This window comes from Lampetra fluviatilis, chromosome 13 (assembly GCF_964198595.1).
Source record: "Lampetra fluviatilis chromosome 13, kcLamFluv1.1, whole genome shotgun sequence".
NCBI classification, from domain to species: Eukaryota; Metazoa; Chordata; class Hyperoartia; order Petromyzontiformes; family Petromyzontidae; genus Lampetra; species Lampetra fluviatilis.
In genome coordinates, this window is record NC_136287.1 from 7,007,102 (window position 1) to 7,027,663 (window position 20,562).

The 20,562-nt window shown below is 45.7% G+C and overlaps 1 protein-coding gene across 1 annotated transcript; it reads left to right on the forward strand.

Moving 5' to 3' along the window:
* Positions 1 to 6,720: 6,720 nt before the first annotated feature.
* Positions 6,721 to 17,899, forward strand: FEM1B (fem-1 homolog B). The gene is made up of 4 exons (XM_078862175.1): positions 6,721 to 7,250; positions 9,702 to 10,067; positions 11,454 to 11,939; positions 13,798 to 17,899. Exons 1-4 carry the CDS (start codon positions 6,798 to 6,800, stop codon positions 14,509 to 14,511), a joined length of 2,019 nt encoding a protein of 672 aa, XP_078718301.1. The 5' UTR covers positions 6,721 to 6,797; the 3' UTR covers positions 14,512 to 17,899.
* Positions 17,900 to 20,562: the final 2,663 nt, after the last annotated feature.

Here is a 20,562-nt window from a genome sequence, read left to right on the forward strand (position 1 = left end):
TTAGCCCATGGCCAGCAGCGAAAGGTATCTATATATATAAAATCGCAAATCTGTCTGTCTGTCTGTGTGTCGCCGGACCATACGCAGTTTCATTGGACGGCGGTTGCCCCTGGCAACGGGTAGCGACGCATTCGCTGCGGGGTGGACGCCATTTTTAATTCCCGTTAAAAATATGCGCACGCATTAACACGCGACTCTGAGGTAAATTCATCAAAGTTCCACGTCCTCTTCACTCCCCCCCCCCCACCACAATGTGTGCAATTACTATTATAGGGTCGGTAGATTATAAAATTATAGCGATTAGACAGTATTATTGTAGCGCGGGGGGGGTAACGGCCCCGGTACCCAGCCTCAGCCGAGTGGGCAATCTAGGCGAGGCCGGAGGCTCTGCACGGTACTAGGCCTCGACACCCCACCACACTATAGGCCGTACATATTACTGCACAGCGGCCGAGGAGATCGTGCCTGGGGGGGGGGGGGGGGCAGGGGTAGCAGCCCATCTGTGTATATATGTAAGGTTATTAAGAAATATATTTTTCACCCGGGCAACGCCGGGTACTTATGCTAGTCTTTGTATTGTCGGACTGCGATGAGGGATGGTGACAATGTTTGGATGCATTTCATCGATAAAAGTGGATGGATCACTGTTGCTGATGATGGAAGGTCGAATCAAACATTCTCTTTTTCATTCTGCAAAAGTGAGTCCTCAGGATCGTTTCCATTTTGCAAGTCAAGTGTGCTTGCAGATACATAGTGTGCTTGCATTTGCATACTCTATTTCTCTCCAGTGTGCCCTGGGTATGGGAATTTGTGCAGATAAGTATCAAAACACAGTCTATTTTTTTCTGGGAAAGCTTATTCGCTAGATATATATAGTTAGAATACACAATAGTGCATAGGAAACTATATCAGGAAAAAGTCTTGTTGAGCTGTAGTCTCGAAGGACCACACGCAGTTCCATTAAACAATAAAGCACAGCTCCTGGGGTCTGCAAAACAGGCAGTGAAAAAAAAGCATCTTAGATTTTACTGGGATTCTATTAACAGAGGGATACAATGTAACATGCAAAAATCTTTAACAGCATTTGTACTTGCTGACTTGGTGTGGGATACAAAAGAGTCTATATCCATGTTATTTATTAAGGATGTTGGTTTTTTGCAAATTGAGTTTTATCCCACTGTCAGGCCAGATCAAATCCCACAGTGTCAAGTTTTATTTTCTCACTTTTTTATTCGCTGTTTTTCTGAAATGCAAGCTCATTTCAAATTACATAGTCAATAATTTTCAAGTCACAGTCCCTTTTTAATCCACTGCTGGATAAACACTGTCCCGATACTGTGCAGGTCATGAGGGCTGTTGGACCATACTTCACCGCGCTGCTCAATGCGTGTTTAGCGAAGGAGGAAAGGCAGGACCCGTTCAGATATAACTCACCACTGATGTTAGCCACTCTGGAAATAAAATTCAGATGGTCAGGTTCATAACGCAGCGAGCTAAGTCCTGTGCCACCGCTCCCCTACAAATGATATGTACATAATGTAGTTACGGTCGTGTTTGTAAAATATAAGCGGCAGTAACATTTCCTTTAAAGTTTGTGCTCCACAGTGGCATCATGTCCTTGCCCTGACTCTTCACGCTTAAGTCGAAAGCTCTCATTGTGGTATTTGGGGGTCTCTGCCAAAGAGCCAAACTTCCTTTGACTGAATGACACAATCAGAACAATACTGCCACCTACTGATAGGTTTATTGTTAAAGTACTGTCGCTGTTTTGAAAAGTATTTCACGTAGTTCATGCCGAGACCAGATATTTCCACTTGTTGGTACCACAAGATATAGCATAACTTGAGTGGTTCCAATTGACATGTGTCCAATAACAGTGCATTGTGTGATAACCATTTGAAATTAGTCGGTTATTAAACAACTCACTCTCATTAATCATAGAAATACTTGTGATAATAGGGTTTTCCCTTTTCTGGCAATAAAACAGGTGTTAAGATGTTAAAACACCAAACGGAAACCTTTTTGCAAGGAATCATGTCTGCATTAACCACATATACCTGCGGTGAACATGAAAACAAAAACGTGCTCTGATACTAAATGCATTGTCTTTGAAACTGATTGGTCCACACCAGAGACAGCTTTCTTTAGAGCCTAGTCTCAAACGGTGTTAGATCAGAGGACGCCAAAAGGCGAACAGCACGAAGACAATGCACTATCAGGACATTGAAAGCTCAGGTTGAGCAGCTACATCATGAGACCTCCTTTGCCAGAATTAAATTATGATAATAGGTTGTTCCCCTTTCTGGCAATAAAACAGGTTCAAAGACAATGCACATACTGTCAGAGCATGTTTTTAGTTTGTATATGTGGTTAATGCAGACATGATTCCTTGCAAAGGTTTAAATTTGGTGTTTTAACATCTTAGCAACTGTTTTATTGCCAGAAAGGGGAAACACCTATTATCATAATTTTATACTGGCAAAGGAGCTCTCATGACAACTAAAGTGACCATAGGTAATACCTGTCCTTTATATGCTGTACACGCATTTTACAATGGTATAACGGTGGGGTGGAGTGATGGCGCAGTAGTTAGTAGTGCACTGCACCCTCAACCCGGCTAGCCGAGTTCGATTCCCAGCCAGGGTTAACATCAATGGTGAGTGACGTATGACCCGTGCTTCACCTTTCCACCTGAATAACATTTTGCTTTAACCTTAGTACATTGGACTGCCACACTAAATGCATTTTGTTGTTGCCAATTGTTAACTTGGATCGCATTTGCAAAAAAAAATATTTTTTCAATCTCACCATCGAAAATAAAAGTCACTCACTGTATATCTGCAAAGACATGTAGCCCTATGAGAAACTTGACAATCCTTCCAAAGGTGAGCCTGGTATTGCTAGATTCCATGTGTGACAGTTTATAATTACTATTTCAAGCGGGTGGTTTTCTGTTCACCTTTATTAAGCGATTCCCATCTGTTGTGCCACTGTGTGGGTTTGGGAAACTCTTTAAGCACAGCATGTAAAATATAATTACCAACATGTGTTCTTTCTGTGTTTATTCATGTTATTATACATGTAAAAAATATGTTTACATAAAAATTCAATGTGTTTAATTTATCTGCAAGGGCAATGTCTTAGCTGTTATGATGGTGTAGCTGGTGTGGTTAGGAGAGAGTCAGAAAAACCACAGCATCTGTACAGTGTAAGTCCATCTCTCGTGTGTTTCCCCCCCCCGTCGCCCCCTGCCAAACAGGGTAGCTTCATTCCCCGAGCCGGGGTTTCCATTCAAACAAAGTGACCATTTCTGGAGTTGACATTTGTGTACATGAGTTTGCACGATGATTTCTTTTGTGTACATCCCACAAACTAGACTCTGATGCATGGCCTGCAAGGAGCCAGGGCGTGTGTTGACATGGAACTGCAATTCCTGGAAACCAAAGCAACAAGCTGTGCTTCATAGTGTTGCCGCTATATCATCATACGGTGATATATTGTACGATATAAGACCTGAAAAAGGATAAAGATATTGCACAATAGATATTGAGCACTATTTTTTTTTATCTTTGCTCATGTGAATTTGTTTTATTTCCCAACAAAAAATAGCATATATTTCAATTACAAGCTCGTTGAATAAAGTTGGAAAGAGATATTATCCGTTCAAGTCTTACTTATCATGGCAGTGTTGGTTACATGTTCTATGATGAAAACACAACCATTTGGAAATCGCAATCTCGTAGCACATCACCATGTATAAGAGGATGGGCCCAGAAGTTGATGTCAGTGAACTACTTCTGAATTCTGAGGTCACTTCACGAGACCTCTTTCCCTACATTTGGGGCACACCTTTCAATTCCCTACACAAAGCATTCATCACGTGTCAATTACACGGTTTTTTTCAGGAACCTAGAGTGTACCAAACTAGATATAATTTGTTTTGTGCAGTCAATAGTGATCGGACTGAAGCCCTCAACATTGCTATAGACAAAACCGTTAACCATTTAATCAGGTGGTTTTGTCTTCATGCTGGTTATTGGTAATGGACAAAATATTTTAACAACTCGAGAGCAGATTAAAAGCGCAAATTAATGGCTCCATATAAATGATGATCTATCCACTGTTAAATTGCCAAAAAAACGTTGCATTTTTCGTGGCAAATGAGACCATTACTACTCAAAAAAAAACATCATCTCCATCATCGGTCAAGTGCTGGTACTGTGCATTCTGCTGGCAAACATTGGTACAGATTAATTGGCTGCTGAACTTAATTATTTTAGGTTATAATTCAGCGAATACGCATGTGCCTTCTGGTAATGTAAGTAAATTCTGAAGAAAATAGGTTTCATGTCGCATGCTAGATCTTTTGCTTTAATTTTGTATTTCGCTGATGAATGCCATAAGTAAATCAGCTTTATGGGTGAGATGTCACAAAAAAATCTCCATTGTTATTGGAGCATGTTATTGTTACCTTGGGCAGCAGAGGGCACTGCAGCGAAATCAATGGTTGGACTGTACTTATGTGCTATGCTTCCCGCCTTCACCAACACGCATTGACCAGCGCAGTGAAGCATGGTCAAACAACCCCCGTGATCATCCAGCAGTGGATTGACAAAACCTCTGCATGAACTGCTACAATGCAATGTAAGACTATACGATTAAGATGATGATTTGTAATAGAGCGCCCTCCCTTACATGTTATGTATCGTTTATTGTTAAATTTGAATCACAGTTCCAATGATCACTGTTACATTGTTTTTATAGCTTTAATTTGGTGATTTTGAAAACGTTTTGGTTTAGCCATGTTTGTTTGTTGTAGTACAGAGTTAGCCTGATAACTTTAATCTAAATTGTCTTATGGTTGTTATTGTTTGACTTGCATCCCAATGGGATTTTTGTACACAGCGTTGAAATGCGGTGTTTTATCTGGAGACTTTGCTGTTTTTTCCTGGATTTTTCTGTTGCGTGAAGTCACTTTAAGATGTTTCTTGTTCATGTTTTTGTTTGTTGCGGTTGCACCCGAGTCAAGAGCCGCATGGCTCACAGGATTATACCTAACAAATGAAACTGAAAACTGAAATCTACGCCAAAGGATCTTAGAGCGCTTGACGTCTCAACTCATGACATTTGAAAGGGCTCTCCCAGTGCTAGCGGCAGAGGTCGCAAACGGGTTTTGATTCATACTCTTAGTTGATGCAGCAAATCTGGCTGTGACGGTCCCACCTGATGACGGAGACTTGTGTTGCCTCCGAAACGTCGTGATTTTTATTTTTATTAATTTTAATTTCATTTTTTACCTACGTGACTTTACCGAAAGAACTAAGAGTATGAATCCTTGCAGTCACGAAAGCTTCAAATCTAGAATTGGGTTTTGTTTCCTTACCCGTACCCGGCCGCACCAGGGTCGCAAACGGGTACCCGTACCCGGCCGTACCCGTACCCTACCCGTACCCAGCTGGGTTTTAGTCTGCTCTCGAGTGAGCCCCCCCCCCTCGCCTCCCCTCTTCAACTTGCTTATAAGGGATTACATCTTGAATCATTGCCTCACTTGATGCAGCTAATTCGGCTGTGACGGTCCCACCTGATGACGGAGACTTGTGTTGCCTCCGAAACGTCGTGATTTTTGTTTTATTTTATTTTCATTAATTTTGATGTTTTACCTATGTGACTTTACCGAAAAAACCTAAGAATACTCAACGTTTAACCTACTCACGCCGGCTTATGCCCTCCCTCACAGTCGGGCATATTTGCGGAATACACCACGCCGCCGTTGATCCTGGCCATTGACCGAGCAACCCAACGTTCCTACCAGCTCCATCCGCAGGAATGTGTTTATTACTCTTTTATTTAACTCACTCTGTCTGTTGTTGCTGTTGTATCCTCAAATCTTGTAACTCAATTTTAACCAACTTCCCAATGTGATATCGACTGCAAACTTGGTATACTTATGTCATACTAATGACAACACTATATTCTATTAAAAAAAATTACATTCATTTTTTATGTTATGTTTCGGCTTGGGTCTAATTGTCCACGCTCAACTCACGTTGGCTGTAAATCATCAAGGCCCCTTACGTTACAGCAAGCCTCGCGGCCATTTCCTGGAGTCGTGGAGTTCTACCATTACTAGTGCGGTACATTTCATTAAAGCCTGTTGTTAAAAAGTTTACTTAAATCTTACTTATTTTTATATAATCTTTGGGTATTTCGTGACTTTACCGAAAGACCCAAAGAGTATGAATTCATGCAGTCACGAAAGCTTTAAAGTCAAGGCTTTGTTGTTGTTATCGAGGGGGGGGGGGTGTTCGCGAGCACCTACGAAGGCCGGCGCGGTGACACACGAGGGGGCGGGGGGCCAGCACCCCACGCCCGGCCGCCTTTGTCTCCCTAGTGGCGCTGTTTTTTTGTGGGGGGTGGAGGGATGGTGGGACCCACTGGGCAGGGTGCAAGATGATCCGTCGCCGCTGTTGGGCGCTGAGCGGGATCCGTCGTCGTCGAGGACGAGTCGCGGTATTTACCCTCCTGCACACATCGCCTCGGGACGCGTTCAATTCCTCCATTGCATTTGTCGCGTTGCCTTTCGCACTGCCCCTTACCAAGATGGCCACCGGAGCGCTTCCTCCCCGACCGCCCCGCCCCCTCCGTCGCCCCGCCCCTTCCGTCGTCCCGCCCCCCTCCGTCGCCCCGCTTCTCTCCGTCGCCCCGCCCCCCTCCGTCGCCCCGCCCCCATCCGCTTCGCCGGTGACGTCACCGCGAGCGCCGCCGCCGCTTCCTGCTCCCCGTCGTGACAAGACGCAATGGATGTCAATGGGTACCACCACCACCACCACAACAACAACCACCACCACCACAAATCTCCGCAGCAGCATAAACAGCACCAACAGCAGCCGCCCGAACAAACATCGACCGCCGCCAAAGACTACGAAGCCCTCGCCGCGAATGTGTTCCGTGCGGCGAGCGAGGGCAAGGCCCTCACGCTCGCCGCCCTCCTGCTGGACAGGAACGCGGACGAGGAGCGCTCGGCGCTGGAGCACAGCACCCGCCTGGGCGGACAGAAGGCGACGCCGCTCATCGCCGCCGCGCGACACGGCCACGTCGGGGTGGTGCGTCTGCTGGTGGAGCACTACCGCGTGGACACGGAGCAGACGGGCACCGTCAAGTTCGACGGATACGTGATCGAGGGCGCCACGGCGCTGTGGTGCGCGGCGGGCGCGGGGCACTACCCCGTGGTGAACTTCCTCGTGTCCGAGGTGTGCTTACTACGTGGGTGGCGATGATGAAGAGGTGGTGGTGGTTTTGGGGTTGTTGAGATTTGAGATGAGGTTGACAGGGTGGGGTGGCAGGAATGGACGAGTGAGACGTGGTGGGGGTGGTTGTGAAGGTTTGAGATGATGTTGACAGGGTGGGGGGGGTGATGGGAATGGACGAGTGAGACGTGGTGGGGGGGGGGTTGTGAAGATTTGAGATGAGGTTGACAAGCTGGGGTGACAGAATGGACGAGTGAGACGTGGTGGGGGTGGTGGTTGGGGTGGGTGGTTGTTGAGGTTTGAGATGAGGTTGACACAGTGGGGTAACGGGAATGGACGAGTGAGACGTGGTGGTGGTGGTTGGGGGTGGGTGGTTCGCAGGTGATGCGAAAAGGTAAGTGTGGAGGTAACGGGTGGCGGTGACAAGTTGGGTTTGTGCACGTGTTGAACTTCTTTTTCACCGTACACAGCCAACCGTGCTAATCAGAGGTATTATTTGATTTGTTACACGGATGATAGCATTTAGCTGGTTGCCCGGCTATTTTACAAGGGAGATCCATGGTTCGTGAGCACAGCAGCCACAAAAGGCAAAAAACTACACGAATATTAGAATAAGTTTTCCCCTTCTGGCAACAAAACAGGTGTTAAAATGTTAAAACACCGAACTGAAACCTTTTACAAGGAATCATACTCTGAGTGTTTTTTGTTTGCATTTTGACCACAAATATTGTGGTTAATGCAGACATGATTCCTTGTAAAAAGTTTCAGTTTGGTGTTTTAACATCTTGAACAGCTGTTTTGTTGCCAGAAAAAAGGGGAAAACCTATTCTCATATTTTGGTACTGGCAAAGGAAGTCCCATGATCCACGAATATTGTATTGCAGAGTTACAAGTACATCGTAGAGTACTTAAGGGATATTGCACAACTAATAAACGAGGTATTTGACCGTCGTAAACGAAACACTGGACTAAAAAAAGTGCAAATATATGACAGCAAGAGCCGCCAGAAAAAAAGTTAGGTACAGGTGCAAGTTGGTGCAATGTTTTAGTCTTAACAGTGACATAAATACACGCAAATAGAAAAAAGACACGGTGGGTGAAGGGGTGAGGGTGAGGGAAGGTCGCAGTGAGAATGACATTTGAGTCGGGTGCAGTGAAGAAGTTGAGGGTGAATTTCGATTTAAAGCTTTCGTGACTGCAGGGATTCATCTTCTTGGTTCTTTCGGTAAAGTCACGTAGAAGGGAGATAATACAATAATAAAAATAAAACATAATAAAATAATACAATTCTCACGACGTTTCGGCCACAACACAAGCAGCCGTCCTCAGGTGAAGAACAGGTCTGTTGGAAAGACAGCGTCTGGAAAGACGCTGTCTTTCCGACAGACCTGTGACTTTACCAAAAGAACCAAGAAGAAGTTGAGGGTGATCAAGCTAGTGGTTGAAGGTGAGCGTGATTGACTATGGCGTATGAATGTTGAGATTGGCTGAATTATGTGAAGCAGGCGTTGGTTGTGACTGGAACGTGAGGAGGCGAGGTGGGCGAGGGTGAGGCAGTGAATGATACAGGTGGTGATTGATGTGGTGTCTGAGGGACAGATGTGGGTCCGAGTTGAGGGCATCAGGTCAGGGAGGGCGGCATGTGAGAAGGAAAGGCATGGAAAGGCATGGAAGGTGAAAGTGGAAGGGAGGTGGTTGAGAGTGACATTAGAACGAATTATGCGTGGGAGGAATGGTGTGAGTGATACCGTGAGGGTTATTAATATGTGAGGCAGGAAGGGTTCGTGGGTGACAGGAATAGGTGGATCATACAGTAAACCGCTGTAGTCTCCACTCCTTCAATGGGGGAATAGCAAAACTACACAAACTCTCCTGAAGCCCTCTCGTAGCTATCAGACCTTGACATTTAGCTTCTGAACAATATTGCCATAAGCAAGAACAGATGACAGCTGAGGAAGTATGATTGGTACGGTTTATAGGTGTGGGTGATAGATGAAGTTTGAGGATGAATGAGAGTTTTGACAGGTGAGGGGGGTGACAGGTATGTGGAGTGCAAGGGTGGGCGATTGAGGTGGTACTACAGTGAAGATTGAGGGCATGGGTGAGTGATGTGGGTTTACGGTTGACAGGTGTTGTTGAGGGTGACGTGTTGGTTACAGGTTTGTCTTTGACAGGTGCATGAGTGTAAGGGTGACAGTGGGTAGGTGAGCATTATGTCGTGGGTGATGATGTAAATGAGTGCCGATGTGAATAGGCAATAAATCCCATAAGCGCCATCATCAACGGTCAACAAATAATCCAACATCCATGCATCCTAAATGAAATCACTTGCGGTAAAGCCACGTAGATTTAAAAAAATTATATCTACGTGGCTTTACCGAAAGACCCAAAGAATATGAATTCCTGCAGTCACGAAAGCTTTGTCAAGATTGATCTTGCACTTCTTCTTCACAGGCTCATGCCAACGTGAACCACATAACTGTGACGAGCTCCACCCCTCTGCGCGCCGCCTGCTTTGACGGCCGCCTGGACATCGTGCGGCTGCTGGTGGAGCACCGGGCCGACGTGTCCATCGCCAACAAGTACGGCAACACTTGCCTGATGATCGCCGCCTACCGTGGCCACGCCTCGGTCGTGCGCTTTCTGCTGGGCCAAGGCGCCGACCCCAATGTGCGGGCGCACTGTGGCGCCACGGCACTGCACTTCGCCGCCGAGGTGGGCCATGCCGATGTGGTGTCAGCGCTGCTGGCAGCGCGGGCTGCGATCCTGCCCAATGATCATGGCATGACTCCACTCAAGGTGGCCGCCGAGACCTGCAAGGTATGGACGGGACCCATCCCTGTGCATGGCATTGCCTCGCATAGTTGCGGTCGTGCCGGAGTTCTGTGTTTTGAGGTGTTGGCCTTGATGAAAATAAATTTCCATTCTCGCAATGCATCAAATTGATTCATACAATTTATGATTACAGTCTGGATTTATATAGCATTTAAATGTGAGGACGATGCACATGAACAGTTGGAAAACATCCTGAAAAAAATACGGTACATTTAGGGAAATGGCTTAAACAAGACTTCAAACGAGATAGAAAAAATCAGAAAAATGACAAATGAGATAGTAAAACTTACAAAATAATTGATTCTGAATTTATATTGTCATTCATTCTACCACAATTTACAAGTTGAATGCCTGCATGCACATGTTATTAATATATCATGTTATATTCACTCGCAAAATAGAATTGCCTTTGTAAAGAAGGTAATTCATTATATAGTTGGTGTTTTGCCCGTTTCATAGGTGAGAATGGTCATAAGTCATTTTTGTGTTTTCCATTTATCTATATTAATTATCCTTAATGTGACTAGCTTAGATTGGACATGACCACAGTATTGGGTGGTCTGAACTTTGGGTACTGGCAGTGGAGCAAAATATTGATTTTAATATAATGCACAATTCATGAGCTATTAATCAGAGGTTATTTATAACAATACACTCCAGTTGAACATATATTCTGTCCCACTGCCCTGTCTCTTCATAATCTTACATTTTTTAGGTTACTGAATAAACATGTCCAGAGCTATGGTTTGTCATACCATCAATTCACTTTGACAGCTGGGGTTCGTTGCGTGTAATCTGCGATGACCTCTGCATATGCCCTCGTCCCAAGTCTCGCTGACAGTAGCAGGTGCAGATTCATTGGTCGGGGTGGCATTGCAATCAGTCACCATATGAGTAAGCAGCAGAGGTGTGGACTCGAGTCATGTGACTTGGACTCGAGTCAGACTCGAGTCATGAATTTGATGACTTGCGACTCGACTTGGACTTGCATAACAATGACTTTGTCCCACCTATGAGATGTGGACTCGAGTCATGTGACTTGGACTCGAGTCAGACTCGGGTCATGAATTTGATGACTTGCGACTCGACTTGGACTTGCATAACAATGACTTTGTCCCACCTCTGGTAAGCAGTATTAGCTTCTCTGGGCTCTGGCAGAAGAAGTCCTAGTTATTGGTCGTTCAACCACAAAAATGCGTGGCTCTGACTAAAGCATTGCAGTCTTCAAAGCGACCCTTGTCCCCAGGGAGCAGAGTATCCTCAGGGGCTCCTGATTGCAAGAGTGATGGAGATGATGATCGGTTTTGATGGTTAGTTTTGTGTTTGCGATCACCACCATAGTAATTTTGGCCGTTGCATTGTCCATTCCAGGCAGATGTGGTTCAACTCTTCCTAGACTCGGGTGCCTGCGACAGGGAGTCACGCATCGAGGCCATGGAGCTGCTGGGCGCTTCGTTCGCTAACGACCGTGATCACTACGACCTGGAAAAGACGTTCTACTACCTCTACCTGGCCATGGCGGAGCGAACCAACGCCAGGGGAGTGGCGCTGCCCATTCCCAAAGAACCGGTGGCTGCGCCCGTGGCAGCGTATGGCGGGCGCAGCGAGAGCCGCACGCTGTTGGACCTGGAGAATATGCGGCACGACCTCGACGCACTGCACATGGAGGGTCTCATCGTACGCGAGCGGATCCTCGGGCAGGACAACGTGGACGTGTCACAGCCCATCATCTACCGCGGGGCCGTGTACGCCGACGGGATGCAGTTCGACCGCTGCATCCAGCTGTGGCTGCGTGCACTGGAGTTACGCCAGCGCAACAATCGCTGCACGCAGAAAGACCTTCTGAGATTTGCGCAGGCAAGCAATATTCACTCCTGTTTTTCCGCATTCCTGAACAACTTTTGACCCTTGTTGACTACGCATGGGAATTTAAACTAATTTTAAAAGTACGGCTAGGTGTATATATTTTTGAAGGCCACTTTTTATTTTTATTAGAAAGCTACTCTGTGTTTAGAATGTTTTTATAAACTAAATCTGAGAACATAAACGATGAACTTATGACCAAATCACCAAGAAAGAATCTGATCTCAGGTCTTCGAGACTAACCAAGCTGATTTTACCCTACATTCTGCAGTGATATGTGGTGGACAGCAGAGGGCAGTGTAGCAAAATCCATTGTTGTACAGTATTATTCTCCAATATCTATGCTCCCCACTTTCACCAACCTGGACTGACCAGCGTGAAGTATTGCATTGTACAATGATACCTGCAACCCTCGGTGGTTTAACAAAAGGGAATGTGCATTATAAATTGTGTTTCGCGGTTACTGGGGAGGTGTAATGCTGATCATTTCAGTTCAAGCATTATTGACTTGATAAATTACACTGATCAGAGTGCCACGGTGCCGAGAGGGAGCACCACGGTGGCAAAGATGAACTACCTTGCCTGGTATACAGGAGGTTGTGGGTTGGATCCCAACCCTGACGCCTGTATTCTTAAAGTTTGCATGTTCTCCCCGTGATCGTATGGATTTTTCTTCGGGTCCTCCGGTATTTGGCTGCTCTAATTTCCATATAAGCCACATTATTGAGGTATAATTTATGGCCAGGTTGCTCAGTGGGCTTCCTCTGGTAAAATAAAATAGTAATAGATATACTGTCAACAGTGGTGACCCTAGTCCACCATTAATGTTGAACTTGTTTCCGCAGTGTAAATCTGGTTTGACTTGTCAGGCAGTCACCGGGTGTTTTTTTGTGCTAAAAAAAGTACCCATTTTTCTTGAATATATTTTGGCATTTGAAATTATTTTAAAGATATATTTCCTTTTGACTATTGGTACCTGCCAAGTTTCAATTCTACCCCACTTTACGAGTGTTACAGATTTTATTTACTGAATTATGACATTTTATACCCAAAGGAGGCGACTTCATAGCTCACACCATCCATAGCATTTGTTGTTTACAGGCAGAAAGCTGCATGGCATTGTAGAATATAATAATAGGGGTTTCCTCATTTTTCTGGCAACAAAACAGGTGTTAAGATGTTAAAACACCAAACTGAAACCTTTTACAAGGAATCATGTCTGCATTAACCACAATGCTTGTGGTCAGAATGCAAACAAAAAACATACTCTGCTCAAAGACTTTCGTCTTTGAGCATCACTGTACAGTATATGGCAAAACAATGTGGGAGCGATGGCGCTGGGTTTAGCACATCGATGGTGAGTGATATTTGAACCTTTCCTGAGGGACCCCCTTCACCAGTCAGCATGGAGCAAAGTGGTAAAATATGTAAAAAAAACACATGACATTTGCACAAATTGTAATTAACTCCTGTATACATGATTTGATGCACGTCATGTGTGAGTAAGAATTTATTTTATCCAACAATTCGATACATCATTCCACGCCTAACACCTACATGTTTTTAGGTTGTCACTTCTGTCGACCACCAACCACATGGTGGGAAATGGCTGAGGGGGGGGGGGGCGGAGGGGTTGGCATTCCAGGCTGACCTGGACTCGAATGATTGAGGCCGATCTCAGACATCATAATCTCCGCCTGGACTCGGTGTGACGTCGGGAGCAGGACAGGGTTGCCTGGCAATGCATTGTGAAGACCGCTATGCCCTGGCCCAGGCGACCTGCGTTTCATTTATTAATTGGGAGTGATCACGAATACGTACAGTCACTAACGCCAGCCCATCCTGCCTACAGGTCTTCTCGCAGATGATCCATCTGAACGAACCGGTGCCTCCCGAGGCATTGGAGCGGGTGCTGGAGAGCTGCATCGCAGAGGTGAAGCGTAGCGTGTCGGGCGTGCAGGCCGCGTGCCAACACGACATGCACGCTTCTTGGGACATGCACGAGGCCAACCTGCACACGGCGCTGTACCTGGTCTGCGTGGTGACACGCACGCGCACCAGCGAGGAGCAGGCGCTCAGACTCAATCGCCAGATCTACCGGCTGCTGCGCATGGACGCACGTACCCGGGATGGCTCCACGCTGCTGCACCTGGCGGTGCACAGCGAGACGCCGGTCGACGACTTCCATACGGACGCCGTATGCTCCTTCCCAAGTGCGCCCGCCACACACCGCCTGTTAGAGTGTGGCGCATCGCCCAATGAGGGCGACGTGCGAGGCGACACGCCCCTGCACGTCATCGTGCGCTACACGCGCCCCATCAGCGACTTCCTCACGCTGCATAGCATAATCTTGCTTCTCGCAAAGGCTGGCGCCCACACAGACGCAGCCAACGTGTGTGGGCGCACTCCACTACAGTGCGTTAGGACAGGGGTCGCGGAGGTCATCCTGCGCACGCAGAATCAGCTCAGCCTCCAGTGCCTGGCGGCGAGGGTTGTGCGCCAGAACTGCATTCCGCACGTTGGGCTCATTCCGAAAGCACTGGAGGAGTTTGTGAACCTGCACTGATACCCATTTTCCACTGGCATATCCGTGCCGAGCCAGCACAAGGCTCTCGCCGTCCAGGTGGTTTTCAACTGGCTATTTGGCATGTGGAGTGGGGAACCAAACCACGCTATGCTGGCATAATAAGACATCAGAATCTGGTTTCGGGCCAAGCAGGACCAGGGTCAGGCCCAATAATGCATTGATTGCATGTGACAGTACATCTCACAATGTCACCCCATTTACATGCAACTCAGGAGGCACCGACATTGTGTGCAATGTCGGTGCCTTCTGAGCTGCGCCGGTCTGGATCAGAATGGCTTTACAGTGGAAAAAGAGGTATTCGTGGCCCACAGTTCGACAGGTCAGCCTGGGTCAGGGTGCTGCAGAGAGCTGTGCCTTATTCGTTGTGTGTGACTGGGAGCAGAGATCACATTGCACCTAAATGATCTCCCTTCCAACGAAAGCTGAAAATACGTTTTACGTAGTGCATCCTTCCAGCTAAGGATGCACTACATGGTTATTGGTTGCCCCGGTGCAATGAATTGAATGTGATGTGTTATTGTGGCACACACTAACTGAGCATGACCTATATATATAAACCATACTCTGGTATATGTATAATGTATACATATATCAAACCAATCTACGTAATTGTAAATACATTTTCAGTGCTGTAATTGTTTTAGATTATTCCGGTAAAACTTATTCCTTCGGAGTATTTTTATATACTTATGATCATCTGGGCAGGGATTGGTAATTTATAACGGCTACATGATAGGAATGGGAATTTCATAAAGCCCAATATGTGGTGCATCATCACCAGATGGCAGCATTCAAGCAGCCCACTCTGTTAAGTGAGAAATCATGACGAATGCCATTAATGTGGCAACCGATTATCGATCATCGATCTCCCGGTCTCCAGAGCAACAACATAAGCCATGCCAACAGCCCTTTTCGGGGCTAAACAACGCGCCAGATAGGCCCTGGGACAAGGATCCTCCAACGGAACATTGAGGGACTCTCTCTGGCGAAGTGCGAGCATCTCACGAACATAATGAACACGTAACGTGCCAGTCGCGATCACATCCATGGATACAACCTCATGACGAGCCACAACCAACCTAAATATGGCTTGGCCATATACGTGAAGAACACCATCACAGAGTTACGCGCCTTCCCACCAACTGAAAAAGAAGCCACCTCCACCACCAGCATCAAGATAGGGGAGCTGCACATCACCAACGTATATAGAGCCCTTAATTAAAAATGGCCAAAGTCAGCACTCCCAAGTGCACCATTCGCAGCCCTACTATACGTTGGTGACTTAAACAGCCACCATGCTGTGTGGGGCTATGTAGTAGATCAGGCTGACGGCGAAGACCTCACTGATTGGATGTCCACCGAAGATCTGCACCTGGTTTTCAATTCGAAGCAGCAATCAACTTTCCACTCATCGCTGGCAACGCGACTACGACCACCATCGTTTCCAAAGATCAAAGTGGGAGTCCACTTCACGCATCCTATAAAATACTTCCACCCACATTAGCATCGAAATCCCTGTGATTGTATCAAAACAGTTGACAAGATGGAACCTGGACAGAGCTGACTGGGACCACTATAATGAGGCTGCAGAGAGAGTGGCGAGTCAAATTCCTGCGACACTGAAATGCTATCACCGTTTTTTTGGCGTCCTTATTGTAGCCACCAACAAAAGCATCCCCCGAGGCTTCCGGAAAGAATACAAAAGAGACCCAGAAACTGCTCCGACAATACAACCAATCAAGCAGCCCACAGGTTGGAAAGGCCCTGATAGTTTCTAGACTCAACCAGACGCCAGCTATGGATTGAGTGCGTTGAAGGCCTGAACTTCACACACTCCAACCGCTGTGCCTGGGCCCTACTACAACGCCTCGGTGTTGCTAATCCAACAATACCTGACTGCAAGAGTCCTGCCCAACTCTATAGCCACCAAACTAGTGGAGAACACAAAAGGACCGTGCGACAAATATTTAAAGCGAGAGATCCATCGCCAATTACACCAGACAGTGGCCTTCATTTCTTCACAAGAACCCACCGTCATCAGCACAGAAGAAGTGAGGAAGGGTCTGGCTGCAATGAAGAAAGGCAAGGCTGCCGGCAGAGATGGTATCCCCCCAGAATTCCTCCATCACTTAGGCCCTAGGGGACTCCAATGACTGGAAAAAATGTATACAAAAACCATGAAAACCAGATGCATCCCAAAAGCACGGTGGGAGGCAATGGTAATTGCCATACCAAAACCGGGCAAGCCAACTGACAACCCGTGAAGATATAGGCCGATGTCACTCCCACTCGTCAAGTCAAGAATAAACGGGATTCCGGCCTGGACGCAGCTGCTGTCACCAAGTTTTGGCCTTTGCGACACACATCGACGTCAGATTCCAGAAGAAATACAAGACCAGCACAGCCTTTGTGGACTAGTCATCGGCCTATGAAACAGTCTTGATTAAGGGCTCGAAATTGAAGCTCGCAAGGACCATTCCCTGCCTCGAAACAATACACCTGATATAGGCGATGCTGAGTGTGTCTATATGGGCAACAAAGCCAGCTCACCCCGGTTCCTCAAAAATGGATTGCCTTAAGGTTCAGTACTTGCACATATCTCTCCCACACCCATCCGGCTCAACACTGCAACTCTCCGGGAAGTCCTGCGAATCGAGGAAAACAGTCGCCTTCCCATTCACCAGGACCTCGGTAACGTCCCACGTCATGGCTTGAAGTCATGCAAGCCATTTTGGACCCATGCGCTTGGCCTTCAAAAATCTGAGATCAACCCCAATGAAGTTTGGAGACCTGAATGGAGTTCAAAATAACTCGCAAACACCTTGTGAAAGACCCAACGCAGAAGATCCCCGGGGTTGATCTTCCACGTAGCTCATGGTCCACCCTAAACCGCATCCGCACAAACCATGGCAGATATGGATACCTGATGCACAAATGTAACATTTAAAACTGTCCAGGGTGCGACTGTAGTCATCCAGAACAGACCAAACGGCATATGACGCGATGCCCAATCCACAAATACAAAGGAGACATCACAGCTATACACTCTGCTACTACTCCTCACGCGGTGATCTGGCTTGACCACCTGAATGTGAACTTGTAGTTGTTGCTCTGCATCTACATCAGACATAGGAAATAAGAAGCAGCCCACCTAGCTGTGGAACTCAATAAAACATGCAATAACATGTTTCAAGTGTTTTCAAATCAGCACGTATACATAGATTATCATGCCGTATATACAATTACATTGCACTATTTGAACAATAGGAAAATAATCTTGATTTTAAGCTTTCGTGACTGCAGGAATCCATACTCTCTGGTTCTTTCGGTAAAGTCACGTAGGTAGAAAAATAGATCAGACGTTTCGATCGCAACACAAGCAATCGTCATCAGGTGGGACAACCACAGCAAGAAAACACTGCTGAAGAAAAAAAAAGTCAGCAGTTTTTTCTTGCTGTGGTTGTCCCACCTGATGACGATTGCTTGCGTTGCGATCGAAACGTCTAATCTATTATTTCTCTACCTACGTGACTTTACCGAAAGAACCAAAGAGTATGAATAGGAAAGCAACTCTTATGTTAGTTTTGACTGCGTACATTTTAGGAAATCATTTAAACAATAGTAACCTTTGTTAGTAAAGAGGGTTTTTGTTTAAATGTTACTTAGGATTTTTATTATCAAGCTGGAGCAGCAGCACGTTGGTGGTTAACACGCTGCTATGAACCCATGAAGCAAAATAGGAAATACGAGGCAATAAAAACTTGCCAAAAACTAATCATGACCAGAATCATGGCAGTTCTTCAAATTGCAGGGGAGTCTTGAGATAATCGTTCCATACCTGCTTTATTGAAACAAAATGTATCTAACAAACCACAACCTATTTGCTTCCAGGTGTTCTAAAAACAGGGAGAGGATCATGAATTTAGTTTAATCTCTTATTTCTCTCATCTCTTCACTATCGTGCACAATGGTTTCTCCATCATTAAGCAAATGGTTGTACATTTAAGTTGGTGATTAAACTATTTTTTTCATCTTCATTTTAATTAAGATTTTAATTTGACTTCATGACATACTTCTCACACCTCCGATTAGGACGTTTGGCTACGTACTGTGCGAAAAAAGTTCAACGGTCTGTTTTTATCATGCGAATTGGACATAACGCGATTAATGTATTAGGGAACACATTTTTACAACGCGGATGCGAATTGGCTATAACGCGATTGAATGAACAGAACTACGTCGCACGAATAGGAATAAGTGGTTGTACGGCTGCCTCGGCGTAGCATCACACAAGGCGGGATGCTGCTGGATGCTTCTAGATGCTACCCACACGCTTCAGTCAACCTGCATACGCATCTCACGTGTTATCGCGGACTGTACTTTACACTATATATTATATATTATAACTCGATATTTCCATAAGTGTTCTTCAGAAATGCTACTACCGCGTTGTAGGAGAATAGACTTGCTTCTGACTTACAGGCTAAAAACAGTATTTGTTACTACGGAATTAAATTTAGCAGTGGCATTCTTACAGCCAGGCCTTGAGTGCTAGCACATTCAGATATTCACAGTAACATGTATGTCATGTCTGTGGTCTCAGAACTGGGGAGCGGGAGTGTAGCAGTTAGCGCTACGCTGCGCTATGAACCTGGCGACACTTTGTTTCCCGCTCATGGCCAATACCAGTGACAATTATCTGAACTGGTCCTGGGCCTCCCCTAGATCGACTTTGCCTTAAATGAGTACCTGGTGCGATGTGTAAACATCACCACTGGGGAGATAAAGGCGGCCGGGCGTGGTGCTGGCCACCCACCCCCTCATGTGCCATTTCGGCTTTCATAGGTGCTCGCTAACAGCAATTAGCCCCAACAGTCGGTTAAGTTTTAACAGATCTTTGTGCGAAGAATTGCATTTTCCAAACTATAGCTTTCATGTAGTCTCAATGAGCAGAAAACTGTTGATAGGCTTGGATCGTACAATAACCTGTCTTGCTGGCACGGACATAATTGCGGCAATTCTAAAACAGCTTCACAAAAAGTGTGGTAAATGTCTCCAGTTATTATCTGCAGTCGGAGTCCTAATTGATTATTTATAATTATTGGGCCTAGGTCAGTGGGGGGAATATATTGGGAGTTGCTAAGGGATTTAATTTCCCTATAACTTTCTCCAGAGCTTGCCTGTCAATGTAAATGTAGTCTGTTCAAAATTAAAACCAACTGCTTTGTGCAGCATTAAAGCATAAGCACCTGGCATCTGGCGAGCCATGACGGAACATTGCGAAAATGTACTTTGGTGGTTGTGAACCTCAAGATCCTGCTTATGTATGCGGGTTTTTGCAATTGTGTATGTGCAAATATCATTCACATGAGCAACAATGCCTGGTCCCTCAGCAGTCATTTTAAGTGGCATGACATCCAGAGGTTAAGCCCTGTTTGAGTAAAGAACGTCCTGAACCCACTTAATGCGCCCCACAATAAGTGTGTGCCGTCTAAGATGCTGATGAAACGCAAGTGTGTTACTGCCGCAGCACGTTCTGTCACAGGGATAAGTATTGTTCCGTGTTACAGCATCTACGTGTTCCATGCTGCCTCTTGTATTTTTTCTCCACTTACATCCCAATTATGCTATTGGCATATTTTAACGAGATGAAGAATACATTGGAACCTTTGCAGAGCAGTGCAAATCCCCGCATTATGGGTGCACAGAAGAAGTTAATAGTCTATTTCTGAGATCCTTTTAAGTGACCTCATCAACAGCAGGGGATAGCAATTTCCCACCTGTTTGTCACATGACAACCAAACCAAATATTTTTTAATTTTGAGAGCTGAAATTTAGATTGAGTAATTATGAAATGATCGTTCGAGGGTAATCAATTGCACCTAAAAAAATGAAAATTCTCATTTTTAAAATGTAAAGTGTGGCAGACTAAAAATGATATGTATCGCATGTATGTTGAACTTCGTTCACACCGTTCGTAGCCAACTGCTAATCGGATATATAAGTACATATGTATAAAAATAGTATATT